Source organism: Lagenorhynchus albirostris, chromosome 19, assembly GCF_949774975.1.
Source record: "Lagenorhynchus albirostris chromosome 19, mLagAlb1.1, whole genome shotgun sequence".
NCBI lineage: Eukaryota > Metazoa > Chordata > Mammalia > Artiodactyla > Delphinidae > Lagenorhynchus > Lagenorhynchus albirostris.
In genome coordinates, this window is record NC_083113.1 from 47,056,897 (window position 1) to 47,074,991 (window position 18,095).

Consider the following 18,095-nt stretch of genomic DNA (forward strand, 5'->3'; position numbering starts at 1 on the left):
GTGTACAAAAAGAAGCCCACCATGTTCCAAGCCTACCACGTGCAGGCAGTGGAGTGCATGGTATTCACGCCCTACTAAGCAGGCCTCAAACCGTGGGGGTCTACAAGCAGGAGTGAGATGGGAGAAGGTGGAGCCTTGTGGGGGCGTGGCTAATCCACCTGCGGATGCGTGCGGGGGCGTGGCTGGCGAGGGGCGGGTCCTAGCGGCGGAAGGCGGAAGTCGGTGCAGAGTCACCTGATCTGAGTAACATGGCCGCTGCCCCATGAGCCCGGCAGGTGCTGGCCGGGAGTGGGTCTCGTGAGCTGTTTGGCGGCCAGGGGCAGGGGTACGGAGACGGGATCCAGGCCCGGGTTCCGAGGCGGCGCGCGGCGGCGGAGCGAGACAGGCGGCCCGGGGCGGCGTGGTCCATGAGCCGGCGCCGGAGGCAGCGCGGAGCCGCAGACTCCCCTAGCCCCGGCGCGGCCCGGGCTGCCGCGGGCTGAGGAGTCGCGGGGCTCCGGGGAACGCCCCGAGCTGCCACCATGAACCCCGAGAAGGATTTCGCGCCGCTCACGCCCAACATCGTGCGCGCCCTCAATGACAAGCTCTACGAAAAGCGGAAGGTGGCAGCACTGGAGATCGAGAAGTAAGAGCCGCGGGCACCCGGGTTGGTCGTGGAGAGCGGAGCCGGGACTCGTCCTGATTCTGCAGGGGTCCCGCTCTTCCGGGCAGCTCCTCACGCCTTTGCAGCCAGTGTTGCTACTCCAGGTTTCAGGCCCTTAGGGCCGTGCTTAAGAGCAGGAGATTGGCAGTCCCAGCTTTGCTTCTGACTGTGTGACGTGGGCCAAATTATTTAACCTCCTGGTACCCCGAAGGGGCTGCCGTGAGAACGAAGCAACGAAATGTATGCGTGGTGCTTTGCACAGTGCCTGGCACGTGGTGCGTCCTCAGTGTGGTCTCCATGCAAACAAGCAAATCAGAGAGTGACCTCTGATGAGAGGGAGGTAGGAAGCATGAGAATTTGCTAAGGATGTTGACCTGCCTCATTTCTTACGCAGCTTCTGAGAAGTGAAAGGGACAGTAAGTTGACCAAGTGGAGAAATAAGCCAAAACCTCTGTTTATCTCTGTCATATCTCGCTTCCCTGAAAGTGAAAGAAGGAATTATTCTTGTTTCTGCACTCTTACTACACGTACAGCAGTACCCTCTTATCTGTGGGGGATATGTCCCCAGACACCCAGTGGATGCCTGAAACCTTGGATGATACCAAGCTCCATATATACTATGTTTTTTCCCATACATACGTATGTATGGTAAAGTTTAAGCACAGTAAGAGAATATCCTAATGACTGGCATCACCAGCATTGCACTTTAGGGCCATTATTAAGTAAAATAAGGGCTATTTGAACATAAGCATTGCGATACCGACAGTCGATCTGATAACCCAGAAGCTACTAAGTATGTGGGTATCATATACAGCATAGATATGCTGGAGGAAGGGTGACTAATGTTCTGGTGGGATAGCACAATATTTCATCTCACCACTCTGAACCGCATACAGTTTAAAACTTAGAAATTGTTTATTTCTGGAATTTTCCATTTAATATTTTCTGACCTGCTGTTGACCATTGGTAACTGAAACTGGATAACAGGGTTCCATTGTATTTGTAACCATGATCTGACATTTTCCTTTTTTTTTTTTAATTATAAAACAAGGTATTTAACTGCGAACATTAAGGTTTTTCTGCTGTTATTTTACATTTGTATTTTTTTTTCCAGCCAAATCGTTGTGATAAAGTCTGGTGGGTGGGTAATTTCAAAAGAGTAGAAAGAGGCAGGCTGTGAAACTGAAAGAATGCCAGTCTGGGCGTCAGGAAATATGGATTGTAGTTTTGCCCTCTCTAATAGGGTAGCCACTGGCCATGGGTGGCTATTTACATTTAAATTATTGAAGATAAAATAAAAATTTTATCCAGTTCCTCAGTCACACTGCCCATATCTGACATGTTCAATAGCCACATGTGGCTGTCAACTGCCATATGGACAGTGCAGATTGTAGAACATTTCCATCACTGCAGAATGCTTTGTACGGCTCTAATCTAGTCTGTTGTGTGATACTCATTCTTTGACCTCCAGCAAGTTCCTTAACTCAGGGTTTCTTAACCTCAGCACTACTGATATTTTTGGACAGATAATTCTTGGTTGTGGTGCGCTGTCCTGTGCATTATAGGGTTTTTAGCAGCATCCCTGATCTTTACCCACTAGACACCAGTAGCTTTCTGTCACTTGTACAACCAAAAATGTCTCCAGACACTGCCTAATGTCCCCTGGGGAACGGACAGTCACCCCGGTTGAGAACCACTGCCTTAACTGCTTTGGGTTTTAGTTTCCTCCTCGGCTAAAAGGTTTGGATTTTACTAAAAGGACCCTCCCCTTCAGCTCTGACATCCAGTATGTCCAGAACCACCTAGCTGCTTCTCTCATCAAGCACCACTTTCTTTTTCTTTTTTTTTTTTTTTTTTGACTGCACCTTGTGGCTTGCTGGATCTTAGTCCCCTGACCAGTGTCCTATTTGATATGTTCCTCAGAGTATGTGTTTCACAACTTGCTCAGGGACAGAGGGACTTACTTGTGCTTCATCTGGGAGCTTTCTAGTGTCTCTGTTTATAAAGACACTGATCCTATTGGATCAGGGCCACACCTATATGACCTCACTTAACCTTAATTACTTCCCTTATAGGCCCTATCTCCAAATACTGCCACTAGGGTTGTATGAACTGAGGGTGGCGGGGGACAATTCAGTCCATAACGTTGATCATTTTAAAAAGTGATCACGTGTAAAACACTGTCTGCCTTATTTGGGGGGAGGAGGATTTGGCCCTTGTACATCCCTCATCTCATTTATTTTGTGCAGCTGCCCTACGAGCTAGGTAGTGTTACCCCATTTCACAGATGAGGAAGCAGAGGCTCCTTGAGGGTAAGGAATCATCCCAAGGTTTTGCAGCTAGAACCTGGATCTAAAAACTCAGGTTCTTCTGTCTCAAAAGGCTTCCCCACTACATGAATCGTTTTCCCTTCCGAAAGCAGAACATATACTTAATAAGTTTCATACTTGAACGCCCCCATGGTAGTTTTAACTGCCACTTTCTGTTTTCTGGAAACCCTCTGTCTGCTAGAGTGGCAGAACCAGTACTGCATGGGGTGCTGGAGTGAGGGATTAAAACTCCTAATAAGAGGAGGGTGTTTTATCTTGATGACAGGCCTCTCAGACACTGAAAACGCAGAGATGGATGCTTGGCTCGACTGAAGGACCCCAGACTCTAGACTCTCAAGACCGGGCTGTGGTGGGTGACCAGGATCTGATGGCTAAATGTGTGAGCCTGTTGTGCACAGTCCTGGAGAGCCTTTACCCCACAGCCTGGCTCCAGCACACCCACACAGCTTTCTCAAGGATAAGGCCCTGAGGCTAAGATTTTAGAATGGCTGCGGCAGGTTTTGGGGGCCCTGGGTGTCAGGGGTTATAGTCCCTGATGAGTCCCGAGGACAGGGATGGTGAGACCCTAGGCCCTGCTCTCCGGGAGAGTCTAGCGTGGGGGAGAAACGCCAGCAGGCGCTCTGATAAGTGTGGTGGGTGCTCCCTCACTGTGGTGACGGGGCCCTCACTGCAGGCTGGGAGAGATGATGCCCTTCGTGGTGACCAGGGATGGGCTCACTGGCAAGTCTCTGGTGTTCCTGAACTTTGAGTTCCTAAAGCCAGCAAATGGAGGTGCCCAGGCCCTGCGCCCTGAGAACACCGAAGCTCAAGTAGGGGCTCCAGGATCAGAGCTCCTGAGGGATGAGTCCCTGCCTGCTGGGGAAGGCAGGGTGGGGAGGGTGGCGTGGGGAGCCGGGATCCCTGGGGCTCTGTGATCAGATCAGGGTTGAACTGCTGAGTTTGACCTGGCCTTTTGGAGCTTGCCACCTCTGTAGGGAGACACTGTTTATTACCAAGTGACTTCAGGCAGATTTTGGAGTGTGGGTCAGAATTCCACCCAGCAGATTGCCTCATCCAGGGGTGACAGACTGGCAGCCAGGGGCCGTGTCCTGCCGGCTGACCTGTTTGGTTTGGCCTGGATTGCAGGGTATTTTAAATCAAGAAATATCACAGTGAAGTTCAGGTTTCTGGTTTCTATTAAAGAATGGGAAGATGTGGCTCTGTGCGGCCCACATTCCCATGTAGCAGTAGGGGCCCCAGGGGCCCACCCTCTTCCCCCAGCCAGGACGTGGGCTCCCCAGTTTGCTTCCTGTGTTGGCAAGGTCACTACAGCCTGTCTTACCTCCCTTGGCCTTCTCACTTGTGTCTCCTTCTTGGCGCCTGTAAGCATTTGAGTTTGTGACCTTGGGTTTAACCTCTCTGTGCCTCAGTTAACTCATCTTAAGAAAAAATTGCACTTTGAAAACATTATGCTAAGTGAAAGAAGCCAGTCACAAAAGGCCATGTATTGTATCATTTCATTTGTGTGGATTCATAGGCAAATCCACAGAGACAGTGTAGATCAGTGGTTGCCTAGGCCTTGGGGGAGGGGGGTTGGGGGGAAATGGGGAGTGACTACTAATGAGTACAGGTTTTCTTCTGGGGATGATTTTAAAAAGTCTAAAATTGATTGTGGTGACACTTGCACAACTTTGTGAATATACTAAAACTCACTGAATTAATTGTACATGTTTAAAGAGTGAATTTATGGCATGCGAATAATATCTCAGTTTTAAAAAATAAGAGTGCCTGTAGGTTGTGTTACAGTTGAGGGAAGCGCTTGTTCAGTGGTCTATTGCCACCTGAGATCCAAACATGCCTCCTGCTGTCTCCTTTACAGTTTTTCCACTGATTATACCCAGTGGATGCTCAGTATATTTTGCTACTTAACTAACTCGTGGGCCTTTCCTCAGAGGCGGATGTTCCGCTTTTCCTGTTTAGTTATTGGAGAGTAGTGAGCAAGTGGAAACCAGGTTACTTAAATACTCAGCAAAGCAGATGGAGGAGACGTTTACCTGCCAGATTCTCTTTGGGAAATCGCTGCCTGGATATGTTGCCTGATTACAGCGTGTTACATAGAGAACTGGGATGGTTCATGGGACTTGTCAAGAAAAAAATGGCAGCCCGAAGTCCAGGCTGAAATTTTTACAGCATAGGAATAAACACAACTCTGGATTATCTTTCTGTCCTTCTTGGAGCCAGGAGCAAAGCAGGTTCTCAGTCAGCAGTTAATGAATGAATATGCTCTTGTTAGGTGTGTATAACATCACGGTTTGATTCTGATTTTGCACTAATACTGTTACATGGGCACATGCAGTACAAAACACGTTATGTGCATTATTTTATTTAATTCTCTAAAAATAGTACAAAGCCACAGCCAAGACTGGCTCCTCTGAAGACATAGGAATGTGCGTGCAATGGCAGAAACCTCTGCCACCTCGTGGCCGGGCCATTTGGACATCAACACATGAAATGAGATAGGGCTAAACAAAATAATGCATGTAAAGTGCCTGGCACCCAGTAGGCATCCAACAGGTGGGAGCTTTGATGTTTGAAGAGAGGATAATGTAACATGGTAGATTTCAGACCTGGTGTCAGAAAAATCTAGGTTTGATTTCTGCACCTCCCATCCATAAGTTGTGTGACCTTGTATGTTTTGTAACATCTCTGAGCCTCATTTCCCCCCATCTGTAAAATGGGTATTATAGTACCTAGCTCCGTGGCTTATTTTAAGGTTTAAATGAGATAACACATGTAAAGCATCCACCACATCACTAGCATGTAGTAAGTGCTCAGGAAATGATTACTTCTTTCCTGCCTTAATGGTAGAAAACCAGCCCTAGACCTTCAACATCTCAAGTATGTACCTCATCTGTATGTACACCCGTGTGTGGAGGAGGAATGCTTCAGAAATGTCTAACACTAGACAGTGGCGAAAATACATGGAGAAAGCTGCACTTCAGTTGGGGCCTGAGTTCTGCACGAGGGAAATACCCTCTGTAATTGGGTGTGTACACTTTGCAGCTGATGTGCTTTAAGAAGATGGGCGGGAGGAACTGGTGTACAGTTGAGGGGGCCTGGGCTTTGTAGGTGCCAAGGTTCAGATCCTCTGTGACCTCAAGAAAGGGACTTGGTTTCCCTGAGGCTCTGTTTCAAATCTAAATGATGAGATGATAATAACTAAGAAGGAGGTTGCTGTGAGGAATAACCAACCCCTGGAATACTTAAAGTGTGTTCCTAGGAAGTGGTCAGCTCCCCAGTCCTCATGCAGCCTGTGGTTGTCCCTGAGCTGCGTTACAGAGGCCGAGGGTCCCAGTGTGGGGCTGTGGTTTTGTTGCTGAGACGAGGCCCCAGGTTCTCCTTGGGTGAAAGACACATCCTGGCCTGTCTGTGGCTCCTTCTCAATCAGGGACAAGGTAGTCGGTGTGGCACTTTGTGAAGTTGAGAGCAGTGTAGAGAGCTTGGAGTTGGCCAGCATTGGGCGTTGTGCCTCCTGGGGAATGGGTGTTGCTGCCATCCTGCGACACCTCTGACTAGTTGAGAATGGAGGCTCTGAGCAATCTCTAGAGGATACTTTGTCAGCCAGAGTTTTTAGAGAAATGAAGCAGAAGCAGATCTCTTCTGTGGCACAGAACAGCGATGCGTGTGACCCTAATGTCAGCAAAGTTCACTGGGACTTGTGATCTGGGCCAAATATTAACTTCAGAACTAGTTGAGATCCCCCAGCTGTGGCTCACAACGTGGAGATGAAAGAGGAGACGGGGTGTTCTTTTGAAGAGACACTAGCCTGGAACTGGGGACGCCCGGATTTCAAACTTCACTTCCTCTGCTTCCCTTTGTAGTTGCTTTTTCTCTCTGCCTGTGCCCTGTGGAGAGACCAGGTCCTGCTGACGGGGGCTATTTGGGGCGCCCCCAAGGGGTTGGTTCACCCCTAGGCAAACGCATGTCAAGTCACATCCTGGCATCGGCATCTGTCCCCAGCCACAGCCCTGGGTACCTGGTCCTTCTCAGTGTGCGTTCTGAGATCCTGGTAGTGGTGCCCTTTGTCCCTCCTAACTTGAATAGTAAACTAGGGGTTAGGCCCGTCCAAGTACAGTTCTGATTTACCCAACAGGTTAGGTGTAGATGAGCAGGCCACCCCTTGTCACCAGTACGGCAGCGTGGGGCTTTGCCCGTGTTTCCCTACAGCTTGCCCTGCGGCCCCGCCCACCGGCACAGATGGGTCCCTGGGCAGATGCTTACTGATTCCTCACTTACTGTGTGGGGAGCTCTAGACGCGGGGAGAGGGCTGGCGCTCAAGAGGCAGAGAATCGTGCCACCAGTCTGTCTTCAGGGACTCTGGCCTGGAGCTGTGGAGCTAGAAACATGAAACACGTGAGAAAGAACCCGTGACATTCCATGGTGCAGTGCTGGGCACAGACTGCGGGGTGGCCGAGTCCTTCAGCGTTCAGAGGAGTGGTGGTCCTTCCTGGGATGGTCGGGAAAAGCAGGGGGTTGGATGTGAACTGGACTTAAGGCTGGCTAGGATGTGGACAGGAGCGGGAGCTTCCCCATGGAGTGGAATGGACAGGAAGTGTCCAAGGAGTAGCATAGCAGGGCCCAGTAAAAAGCCCTTACTGGAGAGGAAAGTTATGCTGGGCAGCTGAGCAGTGAGACTGCAGAGGTCAGCCGGCCCTGTCTTGATCACCCTGACTGTCAGGTAGAGAGCGTGGGCTCGGGTCGTGGGACAGGTCTTCCTGCTGTGGCCCCAGGGGTGTCCCACAGGGCCAGGCCCAGTGCTCTGAGAACTGGTGGTTTTGGTGAGAACATGTTCTCAGGGTTTCCCTCCACAGGGAACCACTGTTTGTCATTGTCTCGCTCTCCTGGACACTGATAATATTCTTCCTCCAAGAGCAGATAGAGACTTGGGGTTCCAGGCCCTCGGGAACTGAATGGACCATTGTATTTGTAGTGGCCTGGGGTGCCCTGAGTTGCGTCCTGGTAAGATTCAGGGTGGGGGGACCTTGCAGCTGGTGTAGAGCGAACGGGAATGTCGGGGGGTGCTGAACACAGATATTCCCCTTGCCCATCTCCTCCCCCTTCAGGAGACCCTGTTACACTTGCCCGCTGTCACCCGTCGTTAGTGCCCCATTCCTCACGCTTTCCCACCGTTTGGTCTCTGTCAGCCTTTGCAGTCTTCAGAGTTCCCTAAACGCTGTTCGAATCCCTACCACCCACCGCTGCAGATCACTCGTACCTTCCGTGGCTGCTCACGGCCACCAGAAGCAAAGGCCACTTCCTTTGCCAAGCACATGAGTGGGCGCAGCCTCTCTGGCCCTGTCACCCACGTCTCCTCCACCTGTGTCCTTTGTGCTGCCAATCCAAGTGCCTCTCCTTCCTCTGAGCCTTTGTTCATGCTGTTCCCTCTGTCTGGGCTTCCTCACCCTGAATGAACACCTACTGATCTTTCAGAACCCCTTTCAAAAGCTGACCCTCATGAAGCCACACCTAACTCCCTCCCCACGAAAGCTGCCACTTGTGCTCTTTCTCGCCTGCCCCCTCCTCACCTTGCACTGTCCTCACCAGATTTTTTTTCTCTGTTTTGCATGAAAGTCCTTGAGGCCTCTCTTGTTTCCCCTCCATGGGATTCTGGCAGAGAGCCCCTCAGGGGCAGGGAATGCATCCCCTTTGCTGTCTCTCAAGTGGGGAGGAGGGCCCTTTCCCGTGACTCAGGGACCGTTTGTGACCTGAAACAAGGAGACAGGCGAGGAGGTGGTTCCAGGACCGGCTGCCCTGCTGGCAGGGCTGGGTCTTTGCTGCCCTGCTGGAGCCTCATGAATGTCGTTACTCCCACTCTCAGGGCTGCTCTAACACCGACGGAGCAGAAACACACACGGCCTGGCTTCCCCCGGGGCCTTGCAGTCAGAGTCCCCAGGCAGCCTGTCTGGGCAGGAGGGGAGGCACAGCTGCTTGCAGTGGCTTTGGTGATCCCCACATCCTGGACTCCTCAAGAACAAGGGGACACAAGATCTAGGTAGGTCTCTGTGGAATTTAGGAAACAGGCGTGGAAAACTCAGGCTAGAAAAAAGTCATTCTAGGTTTTTCAGACTGTATCACCAATGCTGTAGGCAGTGTGAAATGTCAAATCCAATCTCTTAGGATGATTAAAAAAAAGTTTGCTGCTGCATTGGCTGGGAATCGAACCCGGGCCTCCCGCGTGGCAGTCGGGAATTCTACCACTGAACCACCAGTGCTCCAGCTGTGAGCAGCTGTGTGAGCACCTCCCTTTAACCCCAGCCCTCTTGTCTGTATGCTGATTCACAGAATGGAAGGCCACATCAGCATAGCTGCAACGACAGAGGCTTAGGCTCCAGAGCAGGAGAGAAGGCAGGAGGAGGCTGTGTGTGTGCGCGCACAAGCGCGCATGTGTGTATGTGTGTGCGTTATGTGTGTGCATGAGAAGTTGATTTGCCTTCAGACGTCAGGACAGGAAGTAGAGCTCAAGTCGTTCCTTCTCAGTAGCAAAAAGCCCACTGAGACTCTGGGGACTTCCTCCTCTCTGAAGTGTGGGTCCTCCCATCCCACATTCACATGGTGTGTTGAGCTGTTTTACAACTCACAGGCTTCAGCACAGCTTCCTGCTGGAGACTGGCCAAGGCTGAGGGGGTGCAGCAGGAGTCCCCTTACCGGGGGAAGGGTCCTGCAGCCAGTGGTGCCTCTGTGGAGAAGCCAGCTGCTGTTCGTGCTCACGAAGCAGGGAAGTGCGCTCGGAGATTCGCAGCATCCTTGGCTGCTGCAGGCCGGGCGTGACTGAGGAGCTGGATCCTGCAGCAGGATCTCTGGGGGAGCTTGCCAGGAAGAGGCCAAAAAGCAGCACTGCATTGGCCGGGAATCGAACCCGGGCCTCCCGCGTGGCAGGCGAGAATTCTACCACTGAACCACCAATGCTCTGGCTGTTCTCTGGCACACCTGCAGGGCTTTTCTCAAGAGGCTGTGTCTGTCATGACAGTCAGAGAGCGCTGACACATCACTGGGCCCCGTCTGGCTGGTTTGTCCTGTATGAGAATACAGCGGGTTTATGTAGAGCCATCCTTGCTGCGCCTTGTTACGCTGCTTAGGGAGGGGGCGCTTATGGAACTGGCTTCCTCCCGAGGCCCTTGGTTCATCCACAGCCCTCAGCCCCCTGGGGTGGGCTTGGTGGAATCACACCCTATATAGATCAAAGCAAGAGGGCCCTCACAGACCATCTGCATAGCCCCTTCCTGGAATCCCTGTTTCTGCTCCCACATCCGCTAGCTCAGGAGTCAGGCCTGTTTGATTCACCTGTGGCCACAGTCCCAGGCACAGAATAGATGCCCCTTACGACTTGCGGGATTGAATCTTTATCAAGCCCTGTAATCCCCATTGAACAGCCTTTTTACGGGAGTGGTCACAGCCTCACAGGACAGCACATTTAGTTAAACAACACTAATTACTAGCAGGTTCCTGACACCGAGCTGGAACCACACAAACTAATTCATACCTTTTGAACTTGACTGTCCTTAAAATTCCTTGAGCCAGCTTGAGACCCCCATTTATGCCATAGGCGAGCAGTGTACCTGCTGTGATGGGCGCAGAGCAATTAGGCAATGAGTCCAGGCAGCTACTTTGAAAAGTCTGTGATCTCTAGGCCTCCCTCGTCACACCTTCAGCTGCTGCATGGGTCCTAGTCCCTCCCCCCCGATGATGGGACAGTCTCCCCCTTCCCATCCATCTCATGGCTTCTTAAAACACCCTTTGACCATCTCTTCAAAATCCGTAAACAGCTTCCCTGTTACTCACGATGTGAGATCCCTTCTCCTGAATCTGAGCTGCTGGGCCAGCTCATCCCAGTTGATTTCCTGCTGTTCTCTGGACCCCAGGCAAATTTGGCTATTTTTCTCTCCTTGCCTTTGCCCAAACATTTTCTCCTGCCCAGAACACCTGTTTCCTTCTCTCAGGGTCCCTGCCTCCTCTGAGGTCCAGCTCAGTTCCCACTCCTCGGAAGATGTCCCTGACCCCCCAGGCCGCAGCTCCCAGTGGTTATCTGGGCCCCTCATGCCACCATTGGCCCTCATGAGGCTTCTCACTGCAGAGATGCTGTGAGCCTCCGAAGGGCAGAGTGTCTTCATGTCCACTGGGCTCTGAAAGGAGACCCTGGTACCTGAGGGAGCTGGGCCTCCCTGTGCTCGCCTCCATTCGGGCAGGGCCTGCCTTGGGAGCATCCCCCAGGGTGACCACAGGCGCTGCCTCCCTCAGACCCCCTCTCCCTGCTAGCATCACCCCCCAGGTGGGCACCGTGCAGGCGTCTCTACCCTTCCTGCCCTGTCCCCTCTCCCTGCTGCTTCCCACTGCTTCGGCCGTATTTCAGGCCCCCCTTCCTGACCCTGATAGCTGCGGTATTCTCCCTTGGAGATATTTCAGTCTCCCTCTGTCAAACCATGCCACCCCCACCCGAGGCAGCCTCTTTGGTCAAAACATAGACATAAATGTGTCACCCCATTGCTGGAAACCTTTCACCGGCTCGTCTTTTCCGTGTGTGTGTGTGTGTGTGTGTGTGTGTGTGTGTGTGTGTGTTATGCAGGCCTCTCACTGTTGTGGCCTCTCCCATTGTGGAGCACAGGCTCCGGACGCGCAGGCCCAGCGGCCATGGCTCACGGGCCCAGCCACTCTGTGGCATGTGGGATCTTCCCGGACCGGGGCACGAACCCGTGTCCCCTGCATTGGCAGGTGGACCGTCAACCACTGCGCCACCAGGGAAGCCCTCGTCTTTTCCTTTAACTGTCCCCAGCCACCCCTTCCACACACCGGACTCCTCACCCTTCCCTAAATACACCATGTCTTTTCGGGGCCCCCGCCTTTAGCCAGGCTCTTCCCTGTGCCTGAGGTTCCCTGCCTTCCTTTCTTTACCTGGAAAAGGCGTGGTAATGGTACTAAGATCCGACTCAGATGGCGCTTCCCCGTCAGCCCAGGGAGACTTAACCTGCGGCGTTCTTGCTTCTGTGGTGTTGCTTGTGTCATGTTGCTACACATCCTTGTTTGTTTGTGGATCCCCAGAAACAATGACACAGACACAGAGAACCACTTGGGTGCATGAGCTGCTTACAACACTGAGCAAGTATTGAATGAAGACGGTGGATCACTACAGTTTTGGGGCCCCAGCAGGACATTCATTTGCATTCTCTCAGATTCCCAGAAGTGAGATTGCTCACTGTTCTTCATTCTGTCATAGACAAAGGGAAACGGAGACCCAGAAAAGGGAAAGGACCGTGACCCAGCCAACGCCTCCCAGTCAGCAGCAGAACTGGGAAAGCCCTGCCCCGAGATGCCTGACTCCCAATTCCTCTTTCTAAACAGGTCATCTCCCTCCCTCACCCCAGCCCCGGGCCCCAGAGCCGGCAGTAGCAGGAACAGCCTGATCCCGCTGGTCCTGCAGCCCGTCTCTGCTTCCTCTCCAGGCTGGTCCGGGAGTTCGTGGCCCAGAACAACACCGTGCAGATCAAGCATGTGATCCAGACGCTGTCTCAGGAGTTTGCCCTGTCCCAGCACCCGCACAGCCGGAAAGGGGGCCTCATCGGCCTGGCTGCCTGCTCCATCGCGCTGGGCAAGGTGAGCCCTTCTCCTGGAGGGACGTACACACTAGCCAGGGCCTTGACCCTGACCCCCGAGCCCCAGCAGGGTGTTGCAGACTTGTGATTTCTTTATTGCCATTCTGTCCACATCTCAGACCTCAAGGCTGGCTCTGCGGCCTTGCACCCAGGGTCCTGGGCGTGATCCCTATCCCAGGAAGCTGACTTGCAAAGGGTCTTTCAGCCCAGCCCTCACTCGAGGGCCTGAGCGTCTCCAAGGGAGCCGAGGGCTGGGTCCCCGAGGTCTGACCCATTCTGAGCTGCTTCTGCTTCTACCCCATCGCAGGACTCGGGGCTCTACCTGAAGGAGTTGATTGAGCCAGTGCTGACCTGCTTCAATGATGCCGACAGCAGGCTGCGCTACTACGCGTGTGAGGCCCTCTACAACATCGTCAAGGTGGCCCGAGGCGCTGTGCTGCCCCACTTCAACGTGCTCTTTGACGGGCTGAGCAAGGTGACCGCTCCTCACTCAACTGGGCTGAGCTCACCCAACACACCTGACTTGACCTTTCGGGACCTTGAATGCTGGCCTCCCTTTTCCCAGATGCAAGGGGAGCAGATAAGCACATGCTGCCAGGGGTGCTTGTTGTCTGTTCAATCTAATGATATATTTTTAGATGGGCTTGTAAATATTTATGTTTGTTTTTCCCCCACACCTCTATTAATTTATCTTTAGTTCATTTTACAAAAGCATCAGTCCACCACAAATTGGAGGGGAAAAAACAGTCATTTGAGAGCACTGACCTCCCTTATAGAAGGTGAAGGTGGTGATTCCATAGTACAGACTGTATTTCCCCTGCAAGGAGAGCGTAGCCCATAAGCTCTAGAAAAAGCTCTGCTTAGAAAGGCTTTGGGTTCCCTGATAGCTTATCGGCACCTCTCCCATCGTCATGGAGTTCTCCTCCCTGAAGTCGTTTCTAGAGGATTAGCCTCACAGCTGATCCGTCCCCTCCTCCAGGAGTGGAGAGAGGACCCAGCATTGTACGATTGGAAAGCCCTGAGGAAGGCCAACGGGAAGCAACCACCTGACTGGTGGCAGCAGGTCCCAGCGGTCCCTGAGCAGAACGGGGGTCTGCCACATCTCGGCAGCATTGCCAAGTTCTGCTTTACCCCCTTGCCTCCCCTGCCTGTCTTGCATCTGTGCACTGAGAGAGGTGCCTATGCGATGTTCAGGCTGCCCCAAGGCCTTTGCTATTGGACTTCAGTGGATTCCTTGTCTTATATATTGACAGTGACCCTCTCTCCACCTCTGTCTCTCTCATAGTTGGCTGCTGACCCAGACCCCAATGTGAAGAGCGGCTCTGAGCTCCTAGACCGCCTCTTAAAGGTACTTGTACTTGGTCCTCACTCTTATTTTTAGCTTCTGTTTCCTCCATCTGTCTGTACAGCTTATAAATTCTATCATTGGGATGCTCTTCGTAATAAAAAAAATTTTTTTTTCATTTACATACAGTTAATGGAATAGTGTACAGCTCTATGATGAGAGTATAGAGTTATGTCAACAGCAGGATCAAAATACAGAACCATTCTGTCCCCCTAATGGCCCCTCATGCTGACCCCACCCTGCCCCCAGTGACAGGGCAGTTTATGCTCAGCTCACCAGGGCATTCGAGCCAGACCACAGAGATGCAGGGTTTTGCCTTTTGATTAGTTCTCTCGACCTTGATTCCTGCTTTCAGTGCATCCTTTTTGCTGGTCCTTCGGCCTGTGTGAGGAGGGATGCTCCGGGGGCCTCTCCTGCCTGACTCAGGCTCCGTCATCTTCCTCTGTGTCCGCCTGACCCCTGGAGCCAGCCCGGGCCGGGGATTCAGCCAGGTCAGGCAGCCCCGCCCCCAGCAGGCAGCTCTCATGCCTTTGACCCACAGGACATCGTGACGGAGAGCAACAAGTTCGACCTGGTGGGCTTCATCCCCTTGTTGCGGGAGAGGATTTATTCCAACAACCAGTACGCCCGGCAGTTCATCATCTCCTGGGTAAGGTCCGGCCCCGCGACGCTCCTTCTCCAGCTGTAGGGAGCCTCTAGTTGAGTGAGGTCTGCTCTCTGGCTCACCTGGGCACTTCCTGTGGCTGCGGGGGTGCCTCACTGTTATCCCTCTAGGAGCCAATGACACCAGATCATCCGAAAACACATGTATTCAGCTTTGCCCCCAAAGCCCATCACGTTTGCCTCTGCAGAGGATGTGGTTCCTTCCTTGTCTCCGGAAACACCCAGATTTACCTTTGAAGCCAGCTGTGCTCCTCCAGCTGTCACACCTCTTCTAGCCTTGCCCACCTTTCCCATGGGTTCCCTCCTGCAACCCCGCCCCGCCCCCGGGCATCTGAACTGCCCTGGGGTTAAATTGCCGTTCCCCTGCCCATTGAACAGAAGCAACAGCTACTAGCACCTGCTCCCCCATGGGACACTGCCGTGAAAAGATGCCTCAGCAGGGCCCCTTCTCGCTGGCCAGTCCAGAGGATGGGCGAGGAGATGCAGGTTCTCTGGCTGGTGACTTTCCCTGATGGTTTCCTCCCCTGGGGCAGATCCTGGTTCTGGAGTCCGTGCCAGACATTAACCTGCTGGATTATTTGCCGGAGATCCTGGATGGACTCTTCCAGATCCTGGGCGACAACGGCAAAGAGATTCGGAAAATGTGAGTGGAAGAGGAGAGGGGCAGGCGGCTGCAGGGGCCCCTCGGCGCGTACGCATACCCCACACCCAACAGACAGGCGGCGGCAGGAGAGCACAAAATTCACCATCCTCTTCCTGGCTCGTGTGCTTCCTGCTTTGAAGAGCTAGGAGATCATCCACCCCAGCCTCTGAAAAATGTCCATGTGACAAGTGTGTCCCACAGAGCACAGCAGACATGGCACCACTGGTGGAGGCTCCTCTGGCTGCATGAGCTGTCTCCTTTCTCCTTTGCTCATTGGTAGGTGTGAGGTGGTCCTTGGAGAATTCTTGAAGGAAATTAAAAAGAACCCTTCCAGTGTTAAGTTTGCTGAGATGGCCAACATCCTGGTGATCCACTGCCAGACCACGGGTGAGTGTGTAAAGGCCCCAAGGCCACCACCACCTCCTCAGAAGCACCTTTCTGTCTCCCCATCTCAGAGAGAGTCCTCGTGGGAGTGTGAATCAGTGTGACAGCGGGTCCTGGAGCGGTGGGTCCTTGTGGGAGAGATTCTGATTCTGTCAACATGGAGGCCCTTTCACTTGGTCTGACCCTAGAGGGGAGTCAGATCTGGAGGCCTTCTTGCTGGCAAGCTTGCCATTAGCACTGTGATTGAAATGCTTGGAGATTGAAGTCATGTATCTCTTTGCTTCTACTGAGTATCAAGCCACCACAAAATGCAGTTACTTCACATAGCAGTCCCTTGGTATTGTCCTGAGTCTTTGGGTCAGCTGGGTGGCCCTGCTCCCCTGGGCCAGGCTCAGCTGGGCTCAGTCATGTGCCTACAGTCAACTGGAGGGTCGGCTGAAGTGTTACTCATGGTCAGTGGTGTCACTCATGTCTGGCTGTTGCCAGCTGTCACGTGTGGCAACAGGAACAGTCGTTCCAGGTGTCTTATCATCCAGTGGGTTAGCCCAGGTGCATTCACATGGCATCAGTGGATTCCGAGAGGCATGATAGACGTGAGCAAGGCCTCTAAGGCCTAGGCTTGAACCAGGCACACCATCACTTCTACCACCTTCTCTTGGACAAAATAGCAGGGCTGGCCCAGATACCAGGACGGGGGAAGTAAACTCCAGCTCCTGATGAGAGAAGCCACAGAGCTCCATTACAGGGGAGTGGACACGGGGGGGATAGAGAATTGTGGCTCCTCTTACAATCAGCCACAGGGTTGTAATTCCATGTCACCCTGGTACCTGTATGTTCCTTTGGAAGGAAAAAGCAAGGGCGAGAGTATTGGTGAGGCTCGAAGCTGTGCCAGCCCTCAGGTGCCCTCCAGTTCTCCAGTCCCATGTGTGGACATGGTCAGTGGGAGGGGCGCTCTGGCTGCTCATGCGGACCCCCTGGAACCCACCAATTCCCCTTACAGACGACCTGATCCAGCTGACAGCCATGTGCTGGATGCGGGAGTTCATCCAGCTGGCCGGCCGGGTGATGCTGCCCTACTCCTCTGGGATCCTGACCGCTGTCTTGCCCTGCCTGGCCTACGATGACCGCAAGAAGAGTATCCTTCACTCTGGAGAGAGGAAACAAGAGCAGCCCCAAAGGGGGCCATAAAGTTGCAAGACCCTGGAGTGGGCGATGGGGGCTCCCTTAGGATCCATCATACCTCCACATTTCCCCAGGCATCAAAGCAGCAAGAGGTGGAGCTGAACATGGACAGGGAGAGCCAGGGCAGCACTAGGGACGTGGTGCTAATGCCGCCATCCCCAAACCTCACCTGGTTACTTAGAGATCTGGAGAGGCTCTCGCAGGTCCCAAGGTGCCAAGTCTTTGAGCTCACACTGCCCCACATTGGGTGGAAGAAATCCTGTTGATGAGAGGTCCACCAGGAAGGGCCCCTGTGAGGCGACACAGGAGCATCTTGCGGGGACCCCAGCGTGGCAGGGAGAGCAGGGACTCAGTTCAGCCTCCCTGTCTGCCCACTAACATACCCCTGGATCAGGCTGCTCCTTACATCAGTGGACTCAGGCATCAAGGAGGTGGCCAACGTGTGCAACCAGAGCCTGATGAAGCTGGTCACCCCCGAGGACGACGAGCCCGACGAGCCCAAGCCAGTGGTTCAGAAGCAGGCAGAACCTAACCCTGATGACTCGTTGGCAAAGCCGGAGGGAGCAGCCAGTGGTAAGTGGTCTCTGCCTCCTGCCCCTCACCTCCCAGGGAGGGCCACGTGGACCCAGAGGCTGTAGAACCTGACCTGGGGCCTCACTCAGCCAACCAGGGCTGCTTTCCATATCTTAACTCCTGATTCCAATAACAGCCCAGTGAGGTGGGAACTGCTGTTACCTTCATTCTACAGATGGGCGCAGGGAAGATAAGTACCACCGCCAGGATCTGGCAGCCTGGCAGCTTTGAACCCTGGCAGTCTGCCTCCAGAACCCATAGCTCTTCACCCTTTCTGCCTCAGAGCATTAATGCTTTCTTTACTCTTTTTCTGGGTTCAGCTATAGTCGATGTAGAAAGGTTTGGAGCATGGCAGGAGTATAGTCTGCAGGGTTCACTTGAGTCTTGGCGGTAGACATCCAGTGACTCGGAAGCTGGCTGCCTTTCCTGTGCCAGTCATTCTCAGGGTGGGAGGGTTAAGGAAGCTCCAGCTGTGGTTTATTTGGTCCTTGGGAATTCTGCTCTCCTTCAGACTCCTTTAACATTAACGTCTTGTTTATCCTTAACATGAAGAAAACCACTTTTATGCCGATTGGAGTCTGGAGTTTGACTCTAAATGTTTTCTAGAACTCTAGACTTTTCTAATCTCTTGGGCCTCTGTCGTCACTGAGATGTCACCAATCAGCTCTGGAGTGATGTTCTCCTTTCCAGAGTCAACCGAAGAGTAAAT

The 18,095-nt window shown here is 53.0% G+C and overlaps 1 protein-coding gene and 2 non-coding genes across 3 annotated transcripts in view; 1 reads left to right on the forward strand and 2 right to left on the reverse strand.

Moving 5' to 3' along the window:
* The first annotated feature begins 238 nt into the window (after nucleotides 1–238).
* Nucleotides 239–18,095, forward strand: part of VAC14 (VAC14 component of PIKFYVE complex) — a 97,899-nt gene continuing 80,042 nt past the window's right edge. Inside the window, exons 1-9 of the mRNA XM_060132553.1 lie at nucleotides 239–625; nucleotides 12,447–12,597; nucleotides 12,904–13,071; nucleotides 13,882–13,944; nucleotides 14,483–14,590; nucleotides 15,138–15,247; nucleotides 15,528–15,634; nucleotides 16,632–16,766; nucleotides 17,234–17,386. Of these exons, the coding sequence (XP_059988536.1) occupies nucleotides 522–625; nucleotides 12,447–12,597; nucleotides 12,904–13,071; nucleotides 13,882–13,944; nucleotides 14,483–14,590; nucleotides 15,138–15,247; nucleotides 15,528–15,634; nucleotides 16,632–16,766; nucleotides 17,234–17,386 (1,099 nt within the window). The 5' untranslated portion in view covers nucleotides 239–521. The remainder of the gene's footprint in view (nucleotides 626–12,446; nucleotides 12,598–12,903; nucleotides 13,072–13,881; nucleotides 13,945–14,482; nucleotides 14,591–15,137; nucleotides 15,248–15,527; nucleotides 15,635–16,631; nucleotides 16,767–17,233; nucleotides 17,387–18,095) is intronic.
* Nucleotides 9,154–9,224, reverse strand: TRNAG-GCC (transfer RNA glycine (anticodon GCC)). The gene has a single exon. It is a non-coding gene; the product is annotated as a tRNA-Gly (tRNA).
* On the reverse strand, nucleotides 9,848–9,918 carry TRNAG-GCC (transfer RNA glycine (anticodon GCC)). The gene has a single exon. It is a non-coding gene; the product is annotated as a tRNA-Gly (tRNA).